This window comes from Acromyrmex echinatior, chromosome 4 (assembly GCF_024713525.1).
Source record: "Acromyrmex echinatior isolate Ae372 chromosome 4, ASM2471352v2, whole genome shotgun sequence".
Lineage (NCBI taxonomy): Eukaryota > Metazoa > Arthropoda > Insecta > Hymenoptera > Formicidae > Acromyrmex > Acromyrmex echinatior.
Genome location: NC_141855.1, coordinates 2475057 through 2500654, shown reverse-complemented (window position 1 = coordinate 2500654; position 25598 = coordinate 2475057). Strand labels below are relative to the sequence as shown.

Sequence of the window (25598 nt, the reverse complement as noted above, 5' to 3'; positions counted from 1 at the left end):
TTTAATTTTCAATGTTCTATAAAAAAATCAAGCTTTACAATAATCGTCTCATCTTCATTTATTAGACAAAAAATGTAAAAATTATTCTTTACATTTTCCGGCTGTGTATTAACAAAATTTGCAGCATACTGAAACTGAATCAATGTAAACCTCATAAATAACCACATGGAACAGATACGTTGATGTCAACACACAATAGTTGATCGAACTTATCGCTTAATTTAATTCTCAGACTGACTATTTTATATAACGAAAATGTCCGAAAACAGATATTTTCATGTTAAACACGACTTTACTTTTTACCCGCGGAATATAACCATGTTTACTGGTAGCAACTCTGATGATATATGCATGTACTTCAAGAAATGGGATAAGTATATATAATACAAGGTGATAAATTGAACTCACTCTCATCGGTCTGCGGCGCGGAGAGAATGGCGCTGTGCTTTTTCTTCACATCTTCCACGTTTGTCTGGATCCTGTCTATCATTTCGCGGATCTCCTCCACCTGTGGAAAAACACACGAGTCAGCAGTTGGCTTAAACAAATTTGTGTTTCGTAAAATCGATATTATGACAAATTTTTGCATATTTATTAATCAAGTTCTTCTGACAGAATGATGTAAAATTTAAAAATCTTGACACAGTTAGTCATGTTAGTCTAAATTGATATTTTGTTTGAAACATGTCTCTTAAAATTGAACTTGAGCAACTTTGGATAAGAATTAAAATATAAGATCTAAATATCTCTTTAAGATTTTTTAATGTTACAGTCTTTAAAAGTAATTTATTATTGACTCCTAATAATTCTAATTATTGTATGTACAATATATAATAAAACATAAATTAAGAAATTATTAGATACATATTTCCGAAATTAATATTTCATTAATTTCAATAATATAAAAATATTATCTTTAATCAAAACAATTAACTCGTTAAAAGGTTAATGAGTAAATAAATGCTCAATTGCATTGCTGATAAAAGTGGACAAATTAAATAGACATAGTCAACACTACGTCGGATACTACTCTACTTAAATAGTATAAGAACGAGTAGAGCTCGTAGTGCAAGTAGTATAAACCGCATTTAGTCAGACGGGTACATTGCTCTTAAGTCCACATATAATTTTTAAGACTAATTTTTAAGAAAAAATATAATATGAAAAGATATAAAAATTCACAAAAAATTTAGAATATTTGTATCTAAATATTTGAAAATATTAGTAAAGTGCCCTTTAATATAAATTATCTTCTTTAAAATAAATTAAAGATTTCGTTAATGAGAAAGTCTGCAATGGCGACGAGCAATTTTGTCAAAATAAAAATAAGAAAATAGAATATATGTACCATCTTTTTTTATATATGCTATCTCATTCCAATTTATACTATCTTACTCATTCTAACTTACTGAATTTGACAAAAACGATAGGCCAATGAAAAAATTGTCATCTCTTGAATCTGTTATAGGGTTATAGTATTAGAATCTTTAATATAAGTGATATAAATCATTAAATTTATCAACATACACTAATTCCCATGCACAATTATTTTGACAACAATTAAACTAAAATGCCTATATAAAAGTGCTACAAAGGATGACATGTAGCCTTAAAGTAAATAAATGTCGTTCCATTTATCGTAAAAAATATAGATCTATGTAAACCTGGCACCCAACTTAAAAAAAAATTTTTTAATACGCATTAAATTAAATTCAGTTTACCTGTTTGTTTTCCTTTTCATTTATACTTCAAGGATTTCAAAATTATAAAGAATTGAAAAAATGCCAACATCCCACTTTTGAGATATTTTAAATCTGTAAACGGGTGCTGTTTCGGGATCATTTGTATCCGTTTGTAACACCACCAGTTTCATTACCCTTAAGTGATTGTATCGAATTTTCAAAACAAGGGTGAAAGCTAATTTCGCCATTTTCTAAGATATTTTAATTTTGTACTGTTTCGGGTGCTGTTTCGCCATGACTCAACCGGTGTGTTTGCCAGACCATCTTCACTCCACGCATTGAGCGATCGATGGGTGTATATTAGACACTTGACAATAATAGATCGGGCAAACATGTTTATTCGATTATTTTTAAAAATTAATATCTCGTTTATTTATTACTATTGCGAAAATTACAAAATAGTAGAAGACTTTTCGATTCAGTTCAATGCGCTCTACCTGCTCACGAGAAGTGATCCCGGGTTGAAGACACCATGTATACGTATACATATATACATTATGTATATACATATTTATTATATATACATATATTATATACAGAATGTCCCGAATTTCAATGACCAAACTTCGGAAACGTGTAGAGAATTATCGCATGTGAATTACAAATACGATCCAAAAGTAAAATTTACGTTTGAAAAAAGTATGTGTGCAATACATTTACAAGAAACTGCATCTTGTTTCTCAAACAGGTGTATTTATACGAGTAAAAACATTTTACCATAGAACAAGCTTGCAAGACGCAATCGATAAAATACGAAAGCCTCGTTTAAAGATTCTGGCGCAGAATTTTTATGAAATGCTGTTTCGCCAGAGTCATAGAATTTTATACGGAGTGTTTCGTTATCTTATGATATTTATATCGATACGTATAAAAAGAAGCGAAAAGAAGAACTGTGCATTATCCTTGTTAAGATCGATATAATCTTGCTAATACTGGTTTAACCTACTTCTATTTTTTTTTTACTGTATTCTTTTATATTTTCGGTCACATCACATTGTCGGAAATGAATATGCAGAAGCAACAAATTAGTTAGTTACTTACCTCCGCGAAAAATTCCGTCATGAAGTCATCCGGCGCCCCGACGTTGACGGACACATCGTCCGCCACATCGTCATCGTCCGACTGGGCCTGTACAAGAAATACAATTATTAGAAACAGGATACTACAATAATTTCTTAATACTTTTTTGTAACTAATGTAACAACAGACTAATAAACAACAATTAAAAAACTTCATTTAATTATATTAAATCATATATTTAAATAATGTAATTCTAGTTCATTAAAATAATAATCTATAATTCGGTATCTCTATTTTATACTTGTTTATATAACTTAAAAATGTTCATTTATAATAGCAGAGTATAGCTGAGATTTTCAGATATACAAGAAGTTTAATAATTAAACAATAAGAATCTTATTGGACCATACATGTGAATACACAACCAATAGAAAATAAAACCCATAATAAATCGAAGCTGGATTTTTAATGCTTAAATAACTCGATGTGACTTTATAAACTACGCATCAAATCCTATCAAATTGCGCGCTAAATTGATTTTTTTTGGTGTAAAAAAATACATAATTGCTTTAAAAAGAATATGTAAAAGAATATGTAAAATGGATAATTTTTTAAATAAGCAACTATGCATTTCTTTACACCAATTGATTCATCTCATTATCTTATTTATAAAAGTATTAAGGTACAATTATAAAAAAATTAATAGTATACGAAATATTTAATATTTCATGTCAGACTAAAAAGTATAAAATATCTCGTAAATTATTGATGTATCTCCTTAATATTTTTATATGCAGAATAATTAGAGGAATATCATATTATGTAAAAAAAATTACATAATTCTATTTAAAAAAATAAAGATCGCCTTAAAATCTTAGAGTGTACACTTAAAGAGGATCTGTGATCATCAAAAAATGTCCCCCTCGAAACAAAATAAATTCCAGTTGAAATTTTTTTGAAATAACAAATAATTTAGAAGATAAATTCGAAGATTCAACTGGGACACTTTGTGTGTGCATGAGAGTTAGTGAGCTCTATCACAACTGGAACTTTCCCTATACTAAACTATAGAAAACTGCAGCCCGAGAGAGAAAAGGAAAAACAATATTGATCTTTCTGACTCTTTTCTACTTATGGCAGTAAAACAGCATTAACCAATCAGCGAATGCCTGACAAAGAAAACAGTACCAACTTTACATTAGAGTGTCCTTATTTAGAAATTGAAGCACCCTTACTCCTCGATGACTCCCTTCAGTATTATAGAACTTCAGTATATTATATTATAGAACTCACTGGTGAGAGTACATGAACTTAAAGAGTACATGACGCTGCCATCAAACATAACAGTGAAGTCGATAGTCTAGATATAGAAGTCTGTGTGTAAAAGCATAAAAACAGAAATATATGCATGATTATAAATTGCAGATTTCATCTACGATTGCGTATATGTATTGCGTGTATTTAATCTCTGATTTCCCTCCTTGATAACAGTGACTTCTCACGTAATATCATGATATAATCGATTTCATTCGAGTAATGATCATGCCCTCGATAGCATAATCTCATGCGTTGAAATGAACAAATTATCATTATAACATACAAATTAGGAAATATTATTTTATTTTAAAAAATAAAATGATATTTAATAAAATAATTAAAAGCGAAATCGCTTTTACTTATTTTCTTATAGTTTTCTTACAATTTATTAACTGAGACTTTTACAAATTTCAGAAAAAATTATGACGATTTCACATATAAAATTCATAATCATTTACAAAAAGAAAATTATGATATACTGAAATCATGTATTTGTAATTAAAATATTTTAAATGTCATTAATATGAAATAATAAAAAGTAATAAAGGCTGTGGGAATCAACGCAGTTATTAGTACGATTATCTTATATTTATTTAGGTAGTTCATAAACCTTGGTGTGATTTCGATGAATGCAATACAATAGAATTGACGTTTCGACTCCTCTTTGAGTCATCCTCAGAATGAATTATCCATTATTAGAAATTCTTGTTCCGTAATTAAATTCTTCGTGTAATGTGTGGGTTTCCCAACAGTTAACAGACTATTGGAATCACAACTGAAACCGAATACGAATTGGAGAAACACGCACAATACATTGGCAATTACAATTATTTTTTTTTTAATATTCCTCCTACACTCATAAGCGCCACACTTCATTATACAAATAAAAATACATGGGTAACAAAAATTTTTTCGTAGCAGATAATCATACTGATAAATGATAATAAATTTCGAGAATATACGTGCAGTGTACGTCTTGACACAACGGTTTCTAAATGAAGACTTATTAATGTGAATCACATTACATTTTTATATTATCTTATTTTATCTTATTTTATCTTTCGTCTTATCTCATTTCATTATATATTTTTTTTGTATGCAGGTAAATAGACTGTTATCAATTAATCTTAAGAAAATCATCAACTATAATACTTTATCGCCTACATTGAACAATTCTATTCAATGAATAAAGATTAATTAAATCACTAATTGAATTATGATGACTTATTCATATTTTAACAATTTATTTTTATTACAAATATAAAATAAGAAAACATAGAAAACAGATAAAGGAATAAATTTCGCATTGTCTTTAGAAAAAAATCAAATTTGGAAAAATGTGAAAGAATTGCTCATATATAATTATATATAAAATTATGCATAGTTATGTATGAACAATTTTTTTTACAATTCTCCAAACTTGATTTTTTTCTAAAACAAATAATGTGATATCTCTTTAATTACTTTTTATTATTATTATTTTTAGTACACTAAAAAATAATTTTACAAAAGAAAGAAGAATATATATGAATATGTATGGATATATATTTCACATATAATTATATATATATATATATATATACATATATATATATATATATATATATACATACATATGTATATACATTTTTTAATATTTATACATGTTACATTACAAGTATATATGTTTATACATGTTTATATATATATTCATGCATAAAAAATATTTTTTTATCGGGATATTAAATAATCATAGTTAAATTTTTGTCAATTTACAGTAACGCGTTTTAAAACTGCACGATAATTTTAAATAATTGTAACTTTACGTAAATTTAATCTTAGTATAAATTAATGAAAGCATATTGCATCTCACAATTTATAAAATGTTGCAAAATTACTTTTTATTGCTTCTCCGATTTGTTACCTGCTTTCTCAACTCAACTCATAGCATATAAGATAACATTGATCATAAATTATGAAGGTATTAGGTGGTTATATCTCATATTTTTCGATCCTAGTGAAACTATCTCAAACTTGAATTGTCGAAAGCACTCTAAAGTTCTGCATAAAGATAAAAAATCGTATTTTTTTTTTACTATCCTCCTTTCTAATTGCTGATGACTTTTTTTGTCAATTTAGGCACAAAGAACTATCTTAATTAAATATGGTATTTCCCATTCATATGTGTTTAATCTCGGTCGATTTTCAATTAATATTATCTAAAAAGAAATAGTTCATCAACACTATTAAAATATAACCTTCCTGTAGCGAATGTATAACGCAGAAAGCGTAATCGACTGATCGCTCGCGGGAAAATTTCTTTCATTACCGACAGCCATAGCGAACCACTGAGTTTTCTTTCATTATAAGTTTAATGCTGTTATATGAAAATGAAATGGAAATTCTACGGAACAAAGAATCTGCAGAATGTCATTATGTGTTCCTCGCAGAAGATTTAAAATAAATATTAATCAAAGTTAGAGAATATTATATAATATTAAGAATTTTTTAACTATTGTACAGAATACTAATGCATTTTTACACTCTCGAATACTTTAGAAAACAAAAAGTAATAAATCTCTCGTACAAGAAACTAAAGAAAAATGTTAATCCAATATTATACGATTTTACAAAAGAAATATGTATCAATCTCTGTCATTCTTCCACTCAATAAATTACATTTTATTCTTGTGTCATTCATTAAATATATATGAAGGAACAAAATACAAAATACAAAATAAAAGATAAATAAAACTCACGTTCTTCAAGAAATTATAAAATCGGTCAATGCGTACCAATTTATATATGTAATCTGCATTTATATTACAGTAATATAGATAAAATAAAACTCATGAATGTATAATGTACAAATTTTATAAAATTAAATATACGTTTATGTATTGAAAAACATCTATACTTTAGAATATACATAATTCTTCTCACGGCATAAACGAATACCATGCTTGTCAAATTCACTGTGCTCGTTCTCGATCGCCCTAGTTGTCGTTGAGGCTCTATGTGCGCTTAATCGATACGGTACTCGCATACAATTAAGAAACGATTACAGATACCGCGCGCACGGTAATGCGATGCTACAAGAGAGCTCAAGAGCGTACATCGTTCGTGTCATTTCCCCAATCAATATCGCGTTTCCACACGGGTTAGATTTTCACGATAAATTTCTTTCGTGTAAATATTGAGCAACTGGACGGAGGATATTCCGGAAGAATAATTGTGACCCGATAATGATGATACACCAACGTTGAACAAAATAATGATGATATCCAACAAAGTTTAGCGCGACCGAACTAAATCATTATGCGTTTTTACATGCATCAGCGATGATTGAAACCGGCGTAATTCTGGTAAAAATTAATGATTTCAATGCTATAGATATAAACATGAGCTGTATTTATTCGTAACAACGTAAACATTTTCTCTAGTAAAATATACCTTGTCCATATATCTATAACACCACAGTTTCATATTTATCGACGGTTTCCAGCCAATTTTCAAGCAAGTTTAATTACAAAAAGTATTTAATTGCCAATCTACATTTTTCAATAACCAAAATTTCATTTATGTAACATTTCCTGATAATTCAAGATAAATTTTATTAATATAATTTGGAATTTCATAACTCGGATTTTCCACAAACGCTCACTAAAAATTAATATAATTTTAACATTTCATTGTAAATTTTTTTGCAGTTATGTGTATTCAGGATTATATATACATATTTAGATGCTATCACAACGTAATTTTCATCGAGCAGCGTTCTCATTTCGATTTGTGTTGTGATAAGACTGAAATTCAGACCAGGTTAGTTATCCTAGTTTAGCGATTTGCTTATTCTTTTTTGGATTGTATAGTGCTACATTGAAAAAAAAATTGTTTAAATTATATAATTATGCTAGATTTTTTCTGACTTAGCATAATTATATAATATTGCAGCATATGAAAAATAACAGATTAAATAATTTCACATGCAATATATATTTTCGGGATTCCATTGAACATGGAATTTTATATACAAAATAATAGATTTAATAAATATAATATCAAATTAGGATGTTATTTCATTTATGCGTTTTTGTTGTACAACAAATTTTTCAAGTCTGTTGATTGGCTGTAAGATAAAGAGATCCGAAGACCTCTCTTCTGTCCTACACACATTTGTCATACGACAAAAACGTACAAATAACATATATAATTGTATTGTAAGCACAGTAATTACTGAAAAAAATTATTTATATTAGAAAACGGAGGGATATAATTTTTGCACGATAAATATTTGGATATAATAAAAATTGTAGTGTCTGTTCTAATGAGTACAACGTGTATGATATTATTTTACAAAATTATTTTACAAATTATACAAGTTATTTCGGTTTAAAGTTTGACGGGCAACTACTACCTTTTCAGTTTCGGCCCTGCGGTGATATTAACTTCCGATTCTCCATACTAACGATTGACATGATCAGATAAAAACATGTTATATGTCAATCATCAATGCGAGAGTCGGCCACATCGCAGGGCCGAAACTGAAAAGGTATAGTAGTTGCCCACCAAACTTTAAATCAAAATAACTTGCTTAATTTGTAAAATAATTTTGTTATATCGCTATAATGATATTATATATATACTCATTAAAACGGACGCTACAACTTTTATTATATCGAAATATTTACTTTATCGTACAAAAGTTATACATCCCTCAGTTCTCCAACATAAATAATTTTTTTCAGTACCGCGCTTACAATAAAGTTTAGTTAAAGCCATTAATATTTGATATTATATTTATTAGATCTATCTCTGTTAATTTACAAGATAAAAAGGGAGAGTTATCTATATGATAACATCCTACATACAGATCATATACAACGTTTCGTGATATCGTGGACCAATCGATAAAGCCCATATTTTTCTCCAATAGCATCGATTTTTAAACAACACAAATAACGCACTACATTCTTTCGAACGTAGCAAAGAACACATAGCAAAGATGTGAAGTGATTTGAGGCGATTAACACTCGAGTCGCTATGTAAACTGTAAGCTTATAGTAGAGGTAACCTTCACGAGTGAAATTATCGAAAGAGTAAATGCGTGCTGTCGAGTCAAATAAGAATGAATTGTTATTTAAAAATTTGATAGGTGCAACCTACATAATACACATATATTGGTTAATAGAAACCTTGACAACGAACATAAAAGATTATTAAATACATTCTAGAACAAATTAATGACGTGACAATTGTAATTAAAATTCGTCATCATTTTCGAGAAAGAATTATCTCATACTATGCGTGGAAAAATTTCTCGCGATATGTATATTCACCACATCTCCTCATAAAGGAATCTTTTATTTATAGAAAAGGCTTGAATTTTTTACATTTCTTACGCAGAATAGCGACGAAACGTCGCCGATGATATATAATAACAGTCGTGCAATGCAGATATCAATTTTTTGCATTAAAATACAATTCGTATGAAATTTTTACGTTGAAATATTTAGAGATTATTTATATTGCTAAAAAATGAGAAAAAGATAAATACAACACTGAGAAAAAAAAATAGTTGCAAGTACCACAATTTAATTATATTTTATAGTCATTTTTAGAGGCAACTATAAATTTGTAATTGTTTTAACCATACACATTATAGATGCTTCAACATTAAATTATGATCATCACAACTATAATATGCATTCGTGTAACTATATTGCATGGTTATCTTACACATAAACAGGATTTGCATATAGCAAATTATACTATATATTATATAAAATGTTGTGATAACAAATATTATTCAAAGTACAAGGACCATATACCTACATATAGTGATTTACGGTTTATAATAAACTGTAGTCATATTAATGATGATATTCTATCCTTTAAGTAAGTATAATCACATCTACACTCAGAGAAAAGTCATATCAGCAACTAGAAATTTGAAGACAAATAGCGCCTCAACTATGTATTATTATATAAAAATAATAAATAAATCATATGAAATAAAAATCAAACAAATGAATCAGAAACATGAAAGTTAACGCTGGATATTTTGTGCGTAAAGAAATCTATATCTCTTATTCTATATTAATAAACGGTATAATTAGGTCATCTTCAGTATTATAAAATAAAATAGAGTTACGCATATATAATGTTATATTGCCAAAGTTTTTCTAATTACATTAATCTTACATTGATGCTATTTGCATACCACTCAGTGGTCAAATTGTTTCTCAGAGGATCAACTATGAGAGCATATAATATGCGAGCGGTATCAATGTAAAATTAATATAGTTAGAAAAAGTTTGGCATATAACATCATATATACGTATCCCTATTTAATTTTGTAATACTGAAGATGACCTAATTACAAGATCGAAACGTTTATTATTAATGTAGAATAAGAGGTATAAATTTGTTTACGCACAGAATATATATTCAGTTTTTATGCTCTTGATTCATTTGATTGATTTTATCATAAAGTTGTTATCTTTAGTATGAATTAACAAAAAATATAGTATAATATTAAGCATTTGTTACAAATGATTAATATTATTATATTTTCTAAATTCATGTCAGATTTCTATACGTATAAATAACTGTATGTATAGATAATCAGGAATAAAGTTACTGAATTTTTGTATAGAACCGAAAACTGTACTGAGATATATATCTCTCATTTATTTTTGTCTCCGAAATTTGAATTCAATACTGCGCCTTTTATTATATGCCAAGTGGTTTTCTTCTTAGGAGAAATTGAACTTCGTTGTGTTGCGTCCCTCTGGTGAGAAAGCCGTGTACTGCTCGTGGATGGGCGACTTTAGTGAATTTTTACAATATAAATAGTAAATTTTTAATTAAAAATATAATCAAATGTACACTTAATATACATTTATACACCATTTAAAAATACTTATTTCTTTAGCTTTTCTTTACCATTATCGTCTAGTTATTATTACCATATAAATAATTAGCGAATGTCAAGAAAATTATATTCTATAATTATTGCATTTACGATATAAAAATAATAAAAAAATCATATCTTAATATTTTACTATATTAATAGTTGAAATTATCATAATTTATAGTACAATTTTTCCATATTTGAGAGAACTATACATGTAAAGTTATTATTATTAACATTATAGCAGTAATAAAAAAAAATAATGGATCTTCTAATCACGATTTTTTAATGATGCAATTATAGTCACAAATACCAAATATTTTTTCTCAGTGAAGATAAAAGCAGATAAAAGCAGATAATGTAAGGAGGAGAATAATCTACAGATGAGAGAATGGACATTCCATTCAGATCAATCTGAATTTGAAAAATAAGATAATATGATAATAAAAAATAATATAACATGAAAGTTTAAAAATGTTGGTATTCGTTATTTTTGTACTTAATTCACTTCATCGCACTTCCATGATGTATTACATTATAATTACTTTGCATTACACATAATTACTTTTAAATTAAATACTAATTAAATTATATCCTATAAACATATATTTGTATGTCAAGCATCTTCTATAAAGAACCAAATGATGTAAAAAAAGCATCACAATTGTTACTTGTAAAAAATTTCAAACTGCAACGCATTGTGTTCCTATTATATTCAATTGTAAAAGAAGCTACTTCTAAATACCGAAATATAGATTTGATCTATATCAATTTTGGATAGTACTTTTAAGAGAAAAATTCAAACAATTAATATTATTAATACGGTGACAATACGATAACAATAGCCAATAACAGAATCAAGAGAATTCACTGGATAACGTCACATCGTGTCGGTCTGACTTTACGCCCACACCTATGTGTTTTTCACCGAATACCGATTAATGAGTCATCAGCTAGCATGATATTCGATGCGTATCATACATCCTCAATTTGGAAAATTATTAAACGTATTGTAACTGAGAATACATAACGAAAAAGAAATCGGTCAAATAATTTCCACTCTCTCGTTACTTATCATTATTACAATACCACGTAATAAACTATACCACATAAAACTGTTAACAAATAATTAAAAAATTCTACTGTTTCTTCAGAGATATAATATTTATACATACATATTTATACAGTATCATATGTAGATATATTTATCTAGATATAACTTGTAAAAGTCTTACAAGAAAAATTGTATAGTGATAATGAAAAAAACCATGGACAATATTTTAAATATATTTTATAACATAATATAATTATTTATATGTATAATATATGTATGTAACATAGAATTCTAACGATTCGACAAAAATAATCTCTTCAAGATTTCCAACAAAGAATATCATACATTTTATTTTTTGTCACTATTCATTACCATTCATTCATCAGTGATATTAATAATGTTGCATGAATATCTTTATCCGATATCGGCGGATTCGTATTTTGATTCAATCGATATGCTTTCGAAAAATCCGAAGAAGTGAACAGCGTATTCGTCACGTCATCAACAATATCATTGACAAGTTGACGTAACAATGATAGCGTTATCAATTAAAGCGTGAATCTTGGCGAATTTCGAAGCCGGCTCCACACAATGCACTCGAATATTCGACAAGTGCAATCGCGCCGCATTTATGTGACGAATTTCGCTGCATTGTACTATGGCATCGTGCGTAGTCACGATTAATCTTTTCATACAGCGCGACATTCGTTTCAGCTCGGAATATTCGTTGCGTTAATCTATTGAAGCTGACAAATAACAAACACGAATTTTTCGTCCACAAGTAATTTTTCATTTCTGTTCTACGACATGGTATGATAAATAATTGTCAAAAGTATCCCGATACAAGAAAGTTTCCTCATTTCGGAGCATGTTGTATTGGAATAATGCAGTTTTCGTTGAAAGACCATTGGGAAACCTCCTCGATATAAGCATGCGATTAGCGGAGATTTAAACCGACCGTCAACTCAATGAATACAACTTCCGACACTACAAACATATACGAGCTTCTTAAAAAGTGAAACTCTGTGAAACAAGGTGTGTTCATAAAGCTGATCACTCGCTCTATTTTAATGAAATGATGACATTAATAAAAAGTGATCCAGTTAACTTCCGGAAGGTTGGTGCATCCCATACCGATCGTGGTGTGAATGAACGTAGACGTCATCCTGCCAAACAACATCGGGAGCGACCTTCGTCGAGGCAGACACCGATCTCACGATATGGCAATGAGAATATATTCTCCATTCATCGGTGTGTCTGCAATAAATGACAAGGTCGGCCATAGTCGCCATGGACCCACCGGCTTGGTGGTCCGCGACGACAATGAACACTAGCATCGCGATGTAATGACCGATGGTCATTCCGAGTACGAACACCTGTCAGCTCGGATCGTCGAGGTGGGCCGAGGTGAGCATGGGCGAGCGGTTGAACGCCTGTCATCCACCGGTTGTGTCTCCTCGACGATTCTTGGCGACTGCTTGGACTCGCGACGAGTCCGTGTTGCCGAGTGAGTGACACTATCTTTATGGTCGAGTCGTAGGGCGTGAGTCACGCGTGTATGACGACGACGACGACGAAGACGACGAAGACGACGAAGACGACGACGGAGACGACGACGATGACGACGACGACGACAATGACGATGACGACGATGATACATACGTATGTCGATGGTGCAGCTCCGAGTATCGTGTACAAGGAGTGGGAAAAAGAAAGAAAAAAAGAGAAAGAGAGAGAGAGGAAGAGCGACGAACTAGCAAGAGTAGTCACTCACCGCGACGAGGGCTGCTAATCTATCCTTGGTCATGGTGAAGGATGACGAGGAGTTGCGAGTCAGCGGGCGGTGTACGGAGCGACGTGTCTAGCGGGTAATCCCATTCACGGTTTTATCCATGTACAACGTGTACGTCCACTAAAAAACTAAAGGAAACGACGGACGCACTGGCACCGTGAGAGAGGCACGATCGTAAAATCGATACATTCGCGAACTCGCCTGCTTCTGCAGTGCCGTCCCAACGCGGCGCGCACGCGCTGATGACGTCAACTTCGTCTCACAAGTACGGATGCCGCGGCGCGGCGCCCCGCGAACGCCGTCAAACGCCATCATCTTGAGAAGCGAACAACGAGAGAAACAGGGACGGGTATGAGAATATATGAATCCTCAATCTGTATTTATAATCATTACGTCTGCGATAGGCGCCAATATGCCCATATTTTTCTATCTTGTAATATATATAAATACACATTATTATCATACTTAAGTTAAGTATAATATATATACAATTTTTCTTAATCAATTTACTATTGATTATGATTGTAAACGTTATAAAAAATTTATATAGTATTATTGTCAATAATACGTAAATTGTTTGTTGCAACGTTTATTTTAGATAACAAATAGACGAATTTTATTAAGTCGTTTAAATTAAATGTGTTGAGATAAGTGAATAATTAATAATAAAATTGTATTAATAAAATTGTAATTATATATACGTAATTGTAAGTAACTATACGTAAATGTATACATTGACTACAGCAAACTACAGTAAGTATATACATATTCACTGAATTAACATTAACATTTTGTGACTGTTGACATATATATATATATATATAAAGTAGTATCAATTAAAATAAAAATTTACTTTAAATTAAATTAAAAGATGTTAAATCGTTTATAAATGTGTAAACTCACGTGTATTTTTCCGAATGCGGTTATTTATCTTCTGTTGTCATTTTTTAATAATATTTTAACTCTTAACATATAATATATATATATAAAATATAAATATTAAAATAAATTATATTTTGTTAGTGAACAAATACTTTATCTATATTCTGTAACTTAAATTCAAAATTTAATTAAATCTGAATAAAAAAATGTTATACATAATATATAATATAAATCTTATATATTAATTAACACTTTACTTTCTCTCTCTCTCTCTCTCTCTCTCTCTCTCTCTCTATATATATATATATATATATATATATATATATATATAATTATACTAAATGTTCATAAATGAGATAAATTATTCTTCTAAAATGTCAAAACGTTTTCATAAATCGTTATTTGTTGTATGATATATACAAAAATAAATATTTTGTTTAGCTGTTAAATCATTTAAAAATAAAATGAGATTTTAATATTTAATTAACTCTACATTACACTCTTTTATATTTCAAATAAATAAAGTAATTTAAAAAACAAAAAAGCCAAAGAACGTGATGATTAGAAACATTTGATTCGTAATATCTTTAAATTCCCTAATTATTAAATTGGCGATAAATATCTAGGTATTATCCAAAGTCTTTGGCCAACAACACTGTCCTCTCTTCACATTGGAAATGGTTGAAAGCATTGGGCCGTATCGGACAATTTTTAGCGTCTCAGTTGGTACTAGTTACTCATCACCCTGCTTTAACACGTTCTCTACTTTCTAGTACTTCTAACTACACGCAAAAAAACATGGTGCTTATTTCTTCAAGGGCGATGTTTAATCCCGGTAAGTGCAAAATACCTAATATACAAGACATGTTCACGATAGCAACAGAATTTTAAGGCGAATTTTCGCCGATCGTTTTAGCATTTTTCTATCGAAATATGTTTAAACCGGTTATACATAATTGCCATTGCAGGAGAGATAAGGTTAAGTGCGGATAGTAACAAAATGCTTGTTTTTCATCACGCAAATCTTTCTGTTTCAGTGTTAAAACAGACTCTCAAACAAATTATCTTCACAAAGCAATTGCTAAAATGTGTAAGTGGATGGTTATCATGAACAATCTCTTAATTCTAGATTTGTGGTCAACAATGGTGATTCTCAATAATCGCATAATGCTGATACTATTTCTTCTTCTCTTTTATAATGTTGATTCTACAATAAGTTGGTAGTCGGAAATCTTAAATATTAAACAGTCTTAATCTAAATAGGTGACCATGATTTTTAGCATCTACGAATTATAAAACAAATTGTTTAGCTCAACTAATAGAAAGGAAAAAAGTTGAATTTTAGTCTTAAGAAAATTGGTAGTCTTAATTGGTAGAGTACTATTTCATTTATGTGTTTTGTCATATACAAATGTGTACAGGATAGTGAAATTCTAGATCTCCCATAGCCAATCAACAACCTTGAAAAATTTGTGGTACAACAATCGCACAATTATAATAAGTCATTAATAATAAATCAGAAGTCAAAAGCTAGAAATCAAAATCAATCAATTATTTTTCTTATACTCGGCTATAATTGGTCAATTTCTAGCATCTGAGTTCTGATTTATTACTAATAGTTTATTACTATTGTGAAACCATCATAAGATTTAGGACTACCAACTCATTGTAGAATCAGCTTAAGAACTTTTTACACATTAGTTTTTAAATTATGAATTGTTTATGAAAATTTATAAATGAGCGCTGCTTTGATCAATATTAATTTTATAAAAATCACGATGTTTACATTACATGTTAAAATATGGAGTGGGGCATATGGGCCCTTAAAGTTACAAGTTGTGTAACTACATATCATTTTTGAAAAGCAGCTGTATTTACATCAATTAATTTATTTCATTGTTCTGTGCATAAAGGTATTAAGGTATGTTAGCATTAATTTATCAAAAAATTAGTATGTATTATATACAAGATATTTAATATTTTATGTGCTAGAATAAAGTACAAGTTCTTGTAATTAATTTTTTAATATTTACCTTAATACTTTTGTATAATATAGTGATTTTTCAACTTCGAAAAATTGATTTCTTTTGTTTTATCATTATTAGTCCCCCTTAAAATCATTCAATTTTTGTTTGAATTTGATATTTTTAATTCAATGCATACTTTCAGGGATAATATTTGTAACTTTAAATGCATCACTCTATATATAGTTTGATTTTAATTTTTTTTATTTTTATATTTCATTAATTTACTGTCTTTAACATAAATACGTTCATATATTAGTCATTTTTTGATATATGCTGCCAGTATGAAAATGTATTGTAATGTGAACTATAGATTTTAGTATTGGCAATATATATATCTATATATCGAAAAGAGAGCGGTTATTGTCTCGGTATTATAAAAATGATATAATTTCTTGCTAAATAGATTTAATTTTATATCATATACTTTTTAGCAATGTCATCAATTGAAGAATCGGCTAATCCTTCCAACTGTTACTAGTCAGAGATTCTATGCTGTATATACAGAAAAGAAGGTATTTAACCGCGATAAACCACATTGCAATATAGGCACTATAGGTCATGTAGATCATGGCAAAACTACTCTAACAGCAGCTATTACCAAAGGTATTTATTTATTTATTTATAAGATAATTATCTGCATAAATGAAAGCATAAACTAACAGAAACTTATAAATAGTCTTGTCTGAGAAGCAATTAGCAAAAGCTAAAGGATATAGTGAGATCGATAATGCTCCTGAAGAAAAGGCTCGTGGCATTACCATTAATGTTGCACATGTTGAATATCAAACAGAAGATCGTCATTATGGACACACAGATTGTCCAGGTCATGCCGATTACATAAAAAATATGATAACAGGAACTGCTCAAATGGATGGCGCTATACTGGTCGTCGCTGCTACGGATGGTACAATGCCACAAACTAGAGAGCATTTGCTTCTTGCTAAACAAATTGGCATCAAGCATATTGTTGTGTTTATTAACAAGGTGTTTATTTTTATTAATATAATATAAGCGAAAGCAGCAAGGGTCAAATAATAAACGTATTAAAATTTTATTCAATATTTTCAAGGTCGATGCTGCTGATTCAGAAATGGTAGAATTAGTAGAAATGGAAGTACGAGAATTGTTTTCTGAAATGGGTTACGACGGCGATAATATTCCAATAGTAAAAGGTAGTGCGCTTTGCGCACTTGAAGGAAAAAACCCTGAAATAGGTTCACAGACTGTTCTGCAGTTGTTAGAAACAGTAGATAAAAATATCCCAACTCCAATGAGAGAACTGGATAAACCCTTCTTACTTCCAGTAGAGAATGTATATTCTATTCCTGGTAGAGGTACTGTGGTTACTGGTAGACTAGAGCGTGGTAAACTGAAGAAGGGGACGGATTGCGAGTTTATTGGTTATAATAAAGTTTTCAAAAGCATAGTCGCAGGTGTAGAAATGTTCCATCAAATATTAGAGGAAGCCCATGCCGGGGATCAACTTGGCGCTCTAGTGAAAGGTTTAAAGAGAGACGAAATAAAAAGAGGCATGATAATGTGTAAACCTGGCTCTATGAAGGCGTATGATCACATAGAAGCACAAGTATACCTGTTGAGTAAACAAGAAGGTGGTAGGAAAAAACCGATTGCGAATATGATACAATTACAGATGTTTTGTAGAACGTGGGACGTTGCAGCGCAATGTTCGATAGTGGGAAAGGATTTAGCTATGCCAGGAGAAGATAGCACGTAAGATTTGTTTTTCAAGAATTTTATTATTTTCTACGTTCATTTTTTAATACTCACTGTTTTTACTGCAGACTCGTACTAAAGTTGATAAGACCAATGGTATTGGAGAAGGGACAACGTTTTACATTACGAGATGGAACGGTAACTCTAGGAACTGGTGTAATCACTAACACTCTGAAATCACTTACCGACTCGGAGCGACAAGATCTTCTCGAGGGCAAAAAGGCGATACTGAAAAAGGATAAAAAAGCGAAACGAAATTAGACTCAATAAATATTTGTTACAAAATAAAGCAGAATTATGCTGTGTAATAAACAAAATATAAATCAGCTTAGTGAAAGTTTGATAAGATACACAAGATACGACCATCATAGAATATAATAATGAATACATAATTTACGTATTTAAAGAACGCATTTCGCTATATTGTAAATTGTATAATTTTATTCATTAACGAAGAACAAGTATCAATTCAGTTATTGAGATATATATATATGTGTGTGTATATGTGTATACACACACACAGGATGGCCTTTGTAAGTGTTACAAGCTATTATCTCTAAAAGTATCAAATGAAAAATATGTTCAGACAAAAATTTTTAACTTCGAGGGGGACATAAAATGGAACTATTGGTTTGATATTGGCAAAGTTAGGGCAAGATTAATTTTAATTTTTTAAATTAAATTCCCCACTTTTTATTACATATTCTTGTAGCACACTTCAAGAGTTTTTCAAAACATTATAATAAAATATTTTTTTCATGAAGTATTTTTCAAGTCGTTAGGTAATGTTAATGCTAGCAATATTGTAACTTTCAAGTCTTATAATAAAAATGTTCTATTTAAAAATTTTAAAGTTACTTTACCTTGACTTTGACAAGGCCACCTAAAGTCAAACCAATGGTTCCATCTTATGTCCTCCTCAAAGTCATAAAACTTTTGTCTGAGCATATTTTTCATTAGACATATACTTTCAGAGATAATAGCTTGTAACACTTTACGTGGGCCATTCTGTGTGTGTTTATAGAGTATTGCTTTCATTCCTTATTCATTTTTTTCATGTATGCATAGATAGATGTATTGTACAAGTTTTAAATAAACAAACCATTAAATTAGTAAAAATGGATTACACGAATTAATATGAATCTGAAGGCGTTGTAGCTTCAAAAACAGTTTGATAATTTATTAAAGTTCATACATCAGCGTGATACAATCTGCTTCAAGCAGAACAATGAAACACTATAGAAGTATACAAGAATTAAATATACATGTTGCAATGTATTATTCCCAGTTCCTTTCTATGTTAGATATTTAGCGGTGTAATTTACATGTATTTTTTCTATCAGATTTCTCGATTAATGAGAATGGATTTCAAAGGGAAAGATTAACAATTTCACACTCCTAACACAGAACGGATTTCCTTGTGTAGAAAAAAAAACAATTCGTATAATTTAAGTTGAACAAATCATACATACATCTTTTGCTTATAAAAATAGCAAACAGTCCTTGTCGAAACGGGACAGACGCAACAGGTTACGAATCTGTTTCACTTCAATCTCGAAACATTCTTTCTATTAAAATAGAAGACACCACAGGAGATGCTTACTCACGAAAGATGGTCGCTCTCTCAACATTCGTACCTTTCAATTTACACACTAGTAAGTTTCTTAAGCAGTTTCATCAAGAAAGTGTATATATGGCATAAGTTAGTTTTTTTTAATGATACTTCAGTCCAGTTTTATTTTGCTGTCCATACTTAAGTATATAAACAGTGACTTCTAATATTAATTTTGTAAATATCGCAAGATTCTTTCTCGTAAATTAATCACTGCATACTGATCTACTATATTTGCGTTCAATCGAGAGCAAACGTGTTATCTTGTTCTATCATAGCGAGATTGAAGTGACTTGCACCGAGCGTCTCTCTCTTCCTTAGCGATTGACCGATTAGCCAATAGCTACAGAAAATGTACCTGGATTTGCAAGAAGACGCATTTAGTATCAGTACAGTTCTATTTGCTACATTTGAACCTGACAGCAGTTTCGCTCACAATTTTATCCGTTTCAGAATTGGCAGTTTTTATCTTATACTTTGTGTTAGGAAAGTATGAAAATTAAACAAAAATAAAAAACAGATGATGTTACTTTTTATATGCCTTAAAGTGGGTTAGCGTGATTGTGTGTTTAATATACAGCACACCTTACACAATTCCATTTCTTATGTATATATGTACATACACACGCACGCACGCACGCACATCTATACAAACGAGCGAATCTGAAAATGTAATGAATTCTTTTTTGGTTGTTTCATATTACGTTGTATCAGCTTCAGTCAGCTGGGTTCTATGAATTCGTATCACAAGTCATTTCCGCAGTTTCACCATTACTTTATTCTGTTTCTAATTTACGTGATAATATATCACCATTATTACATAAGAATTTTATAAAATCTAGACATTCAAGTGCACATCGCATACACAATCACACACATGTTGCGCATTCCGTATTACAACGTATTTAAGCGACCCGTCTTTAAGGCTATACATGTAACATGCAAATTCACAGAAGTTGGGTGCCCAGCATAAAGCATCGAACTAAATATTGCATGTAAATTATATTTTTCTTAAAGAAAGAATCTTCGACTTCTATGAAGATGTACGAGTGCGCGATACGACCACGGAGCACCCGCATAATAGGCCTTACTCTCTGTAAAGACCATCCCCAATGTATTAAATAAACTAAAGATCTTCATCATCCTCTGGTAATGCTGTTTCTTGAGCTTCTTTAAGATCTTTCTCAATTTGTTGCTGCCATTGTGGATCCATAGTGACTTCCGGAGGCAGCAGCGCAGGCATAGCGACGAATTCGAGGTTTGGATCTCCGATCAACTTGCGCGCTAACCATAGGAAAGGTTTCTCAAAGTTGTAATTACTTTTTGCACTGATATCGTAGTACTGTAACATAAAGATTATATATTTTATACTCCTTGTAAAATTATAGTGTCTCAGGATTTAACAGACAACCTACAGAAACATTTTACAAGTGGAAATTAAAAAAAAAAATGTTATATGAAATTTTGCTAGAAATGCTTTAATGCAAAGTCATAAACAAATATTGAAACGAAATATGAAATAGAAAACAATGGATTTTCCATTATGTATAATAGAAAAGTGTACATTTCGTATTGGAAAGGTCGTGTTTATTTCATGTGTATCACGTCGTGTATACTATGTTTAAGGGAATATATATACCTAGACGCGTTAAAATGAAATCTATAGAATTTATACTGGCTGTAACCGTATGCCGTAATTTGCAATAATTGATTAATCTCTCTCTCTCTCACACACACACACACACACACACAATCAAGTATCCCTTTCTTACAATTATAGCCAGTATAAATGCTCCTTTTACAAATTTTTTGTGGAAAAAAATAGGGAAGTTGTTTGTTCCACATTTAAAATTTATTAAAAATAATTAAAAAATGTCGTTATTTAATATCTTTAGGTCATATTTTGAAAAAATGGATTTTGTGGTGACCACTGCTCCCAAAAAAAAAAACAAAAAACTGAAAGCAGTGCCACGAGTTTCAAAAGTTGAAACATAGACCTATTATCTTCCATAGCCATTTATTAAAATAAAATATTGTGTATATTTGACCAACTACCATTTTACTCAAATATAATATTTTAAAAACCGATTATGTTAAGAAAAAAGTACATCTATGTTTCAACTTGTAGCATTGTTTTTGGACAAGTTTTTTTTATAGGAGCAGCAGTGATCATCACAAATTTTTTCAAAATATGATTTGGAAAAAAATGAATAGCGATTTTAATAAAATTCAAGCATAAAATATAAAAAATATAATCTTTATAATGGAACAAATATGACTTCTCTATCTTATTTCGTTTTTTTCGCAAAAAATTCATAAATTTTTGTTTTTATGCACCTAGGTGCTCCTTTAAAGATAGTAAATATGATAAGAATACAAGATAAATATATTCGAGTTTTCCATAGACAAAATATACATTTTCATATTCTGTACAATGGAAACTCATTTTAATATTTGCTTATAACTTTATAATAAAATATTTCTAGCCAAATTATATATTACATTTTTTTTCTTATTTCCACTTATAAACTATGTTCCAGTAGTTTGTTCGTTAAATCCTAAGGCACCCTATAGAATACTAAATTAATAAAATTTTCAGATTAGAGGGACAGTATGATGTCTTCACTTTACCATCAGACCATTGAATCATCATTAAAAGATTAATAAAAGGATGAAAAAAATTTTAAGGATGTACAAGAAAAATAGATATACAGTTAATAATGTTATTTGCATGTAAAAATACCTGGAGGTTCTTCTTCCTATGAAATACAATGCTCTTAGCCTTGACTTTTCTATCCTTGATGTCAACTTTATTACCACAAAGGACAATTGGTATGTTTTCACAAACACGAACCAGATCCCTATGCCAGTTCGGTACATTTTTGTACGTTACCCTGGATGTAACATCAAACATGATAACAGCACACTGACCCTGAATGTAGTAGCCATCGCGAAGGCCACCAAATTTCTCTTGACCAGCCGTATCCCAGACATTGAAGCGGATCGGTCCACGATTGGTGTGAAAGATCAACGGATGGACTTCGACTCCTAGAGTGGCAACATACTTCTTCTCAAATTCACCCGTCAAATGTCGTTTGACGAAGGTGGTCTTGCCAGTACCACCATCGCCGACCAGTACGCACTTGAAGGTGGGCATATCAGGTTCATTTGCCATTTTGATGGTTAATTTTTCGTGGATTCGCTCAAAATCAGGGACACAACTCTGCAATGCGAGAAACTACATTAGATAGATTTAGAATATGTTTGCTTCCAATTTTCTTTGTTTAATATTTGATAGACAAACATAAACTATAAACTGATACTTGTAACGTGTTGGCATGAAAAAGGAACGCACCCCTAGTCTGATGGTCGTGTTTAAACGAGTTAAAAAAAAACACGAGCACAGCAGTATGCACGCGGCAAAGACTTTATGCGCAAAGACTCTGAGCAGCCGCTCTTCTACGGGAACGCTTGAGAGATCGATTGGGATGCAGTCCGAGAGGGGGAGGGAGGGAGGGAGGAGGAGGAGAGGGAGAGGGGGAGAGAGAGAGAGAGAGACCAGAGACGTGTCGAGAAAATTCGTGATTCTCGCGTTTGAAAAGAGACTATGGAAAATCCGGTTATGCGACTATCGGGGATTTACGCAATAACGATGCTCAACGAGTATTTAGCGCGCGATGATCGATGACGGAAAGAATCAGAGCAAAAAGGCTTTTTTGGATCGAAGACCGGTCTAATCAGAGAGAGACCGAGGGGGTTGCCTTACCACCGCGCCGGCGGGGAATGGCGCCCGGCGTATTGTGGTATTGTTCAGAATTTTCCCTCGCGATTTCTTTCAACGATCGGCTTTTCGCGACACAACTTTTCCGCGCGTGACAATCGCAACAACGTCGCTTCGTCACTATTACTTGCGTAGAGGTCAGACGGCGCGAAATTTCCCGGGTACGCGATGATGTACGTGAAAATGAACGGTAACACTTACCGTGCTGCACAGTCGTTATGGCTCACTATGGCGCTCCTCTGGGCGGTCAACTCAACGTATACCGTGCCTACCGTGGTCGAATGGAGGCGATGTCACCTTACTGATTCGTCAAATTGAAGGGGCGTAAGGACGCTCGCTTGAAGGATCGAGATCAACGGGAAAAAATCAAACTCGATTTTTCACGTGTACAATTTCTTCCGACAGCACGTGGCAACTTTAACGAACTGCACGATTTCACTCTCGACTGACGCAGGTTTGGTCAGCTCGAGCTGCAGGAAACGCGGAAATGCGCGCAGTCAGTGACATCTGTATTTAGCGAACTATGCGGTTGCTTCGACCACCGACTCCAATGCACACAAAACGTCAGAAACTCTCTAATAATTAAGCCTAAACTACAGAAATGTACTCTTTGTTTCCTATTTCTTACTTTTTATCACTTTTTATTTCTTGCCTTTTCGTCTTTTATTTAGTTTTTTATTTTCTATGACCTAGATAAAAGTTGAAGAACTTCAGAAGTCAAGAAATACTGAAATGCGATTGTCGATAAAATGGACGCAAAGAAGGAAAACGCACGAGATAAAAAATATAGAATAGAAAGCAAAGAACCATTATAGATTAGGCTTTAGAGTCTAGACATGAAACAATCACTTAATTTCGACACCGATGAGTTATTATTAAAGACTGTTAATAACTCTGAGTAAATTTTTAATTAATTGTTACTATAAAACTTAAAAGAGCTCGAAGATAAATGAAGAGCGTTGATATTATCGACAGTTGATATAAATTGGTGGTAGCCGAGAAGATAGCCGCTTTGCCGGCTTGAACTTATCCGACGAGATATTTAAAAACCATCGGTCAAATTTCCGCACAATAAAAGGAACAGAGAACAGAGAAAAAGAATTTCAACCTATCAGAAACTGTGTATTCCACAATATACGATTTTTGATAGGTTGAAATTCTTATTCTCAGTTCTCTGTTCGCTAATCCTTTTATTGTGCGGAGCTCTTTAGGGCTGCTGTACACAAAATTCCGCAGCAGTGGCCTAGTTTCCACTGAGAATTTAAACCAGAGAAAAATCTGAGAAAGACCATGCCGGCCTTTTTCCTATTACAAATCGTCCGTACATCCATTTTCATTTTGGAAATTACGTGATTACATACATTTTCTAACACTATCGATAAAATCATATCGTTGAGAGTAGATGTAATTTGTCTCTGTATTAAATCCTCAGGACAGAAGCGTGCCGATTATAATTATTAGTATGCGTCAAAGTCTCTATAATAACTAGCAATTATAGAGACTTTTAATAAATCCTTTCTAAACATATATTGTCCATTTAAAGTATAATTTAGCACAAACGAGCAATAAAAGTCTTCCACCACTCCCGCCAATTTTATCGGCGGTCCTCTTTTCTTTATAAGTATACTCATTCATAAAACAAACGACTAATAAATTTACTAATAAATTTAGTAGTCCGTTTTTGTAGATAAGTGTATCTTTAATTTATCTTTTATTCATTTTTTTATTTTTATGTCTAATTA

General features: G+C 31.0%; 3 protein-coding genes across 13 annotated transcripts in view; 1 reads left to right on the top strand and 2 right to left on the bottom strand.

Moving 5' to 3' along the window:
• Window positions 1-14008, bottom strand: part of Syx1A (syntaxin 1A) — a 56480-nt gene extending 42472 nt beyond the window's left edge. For 5 of the 9 annotated variants that reach the window (XR_015545024.1, XR_846315.2, XM_011058441.2 and 2 more), the window contains exons 1-3: window positions 13803-14007; window positions 2784-2870; window positions 409-508 (exon numbers count right to left, since the gene is read on the bottom strand). Coding sequence is in view for 5 of the 9 variants with exons in the window: in XM_011058441.2 (XP_011056743.1) it covers window positions 409-508; window positions 2784-2870; window positions 13803-13835 (220 nt within the window). In the remaining 4 variants the exon portion in view is untranslated. Of the gene's footprint in view, window positions 1-408; window positions 509-2783; window positions 2871-13802 lie in introns of all 9 variants that reach the window. The other 4 variants (XR_015545022.1, XR_015545023.1, XM_011058442.2 and 1 more) reach the window with 2 other exon arrangements.
• A 10-nt stretch (window positions 14009-14018) lies between these two features.
• Window positions 14019-19582, top strand: LOC105147440 (elongation factor Tu, mitochondrial). 2 transcript variants are annotated; one of them, XM_087405950.1, is made up of 7 exons: window positions 14019-14169; window positions 15329-15537; window positions 15671-15792; window positions 17161-17332; window positions 17406-17713; window positions 17799-18460; window positions 18532-19582. In XM_087405950.1, the coding sequence occupies exons 2-7, from the start codon at window positions 15501-15503 to the stop codon at window positions 18722-18724; spliced, it is 1494 nt and encodes a 497-aa protein (XP_087262076.1). In that variant the 5' UTR covers window positions 14019-14169; window positions 15329-15500; the 3' UTR covers window positions 18725-19582. The 2 variants fall into 2 exon arrangements, with proteins under 2 accessions (XP_087262076.1, XP_011056741.2); XM_011058439.2 differs by lacking the exon at window positions 14019-14169 and having other exon boundaries at window positions 15332-15537; window positions 15740-15792.
• Window positions 19583-19615: 33 nt separating this feature from the next.
• Ran (RAN, member RAS oncogene family) lies at window positions 19616-24336 on the bottom strand. Of its 2 annotated transcripts, none has more exons than XM_011058436.2 (3): window positions 24058-24336; window positions 22819-23298; window positions 19616-21417 (listed from the first exon to the last, which is right to left on the bottom strand). In XM_011058436.2, the coding sequence occupies exons 2-3, from the start codon at window positions 23248-23250 to the stop codon at window positions 21202-21204; spliced, it is 648 nt and encodes a 215-aa protein (XP_011056738.1). In that variant the 5' UTR covers window positions 23251-23298; window positions 24058-24336; the 3' UTR covers window positions 19616-21201. The 2 variants fall into 2 exon arrangements, with proteins under 2 accessions (XP_011056738.1, XP_011056739.1); XM_011058437.2 differs by lacking the exon at window positions 24058-24336 and adding an exon at window positions 23431-23972.
• Window positions 24337-25598: the final 1262 nt, after the last annotated feature.

Coding starts and splice junctions, on each gene's coding strand:
- LOC105147440 (XM_087405950.1), top strand. CDS start 15,501: ATGGTGCTTATTTCTTCAAGGGCGATGTTTAATCCCG. Junction 15,538..15,670: donor AAGGGCGATGTTTAATCCCG/GTAAGTGCAAAA, acceptor TTGCCATTGCAG/GAGAGATAAGGTTAAGTGCG. Junction 17,333..17,405: donor AACAGCAGCTATTACCAAAG/GTATTTATTTAT, acceptor ACTTATAAATAG/TCTTGTCTGAGAAGCAATTA.
- Ran (XM_011058436.2), bottom strand. CDS start 23,250: ATGGCAAATGAACCTGATATGCCCACCTTCAAGTGCGTACTGGTCGGC. Junction 21,418..22,818: donor ATAGGAAGAAGAACCTCCAG/GTATTTTTACAT, acceptor TTTATGTTACAG/TACTACGATATCAGTGCAAA.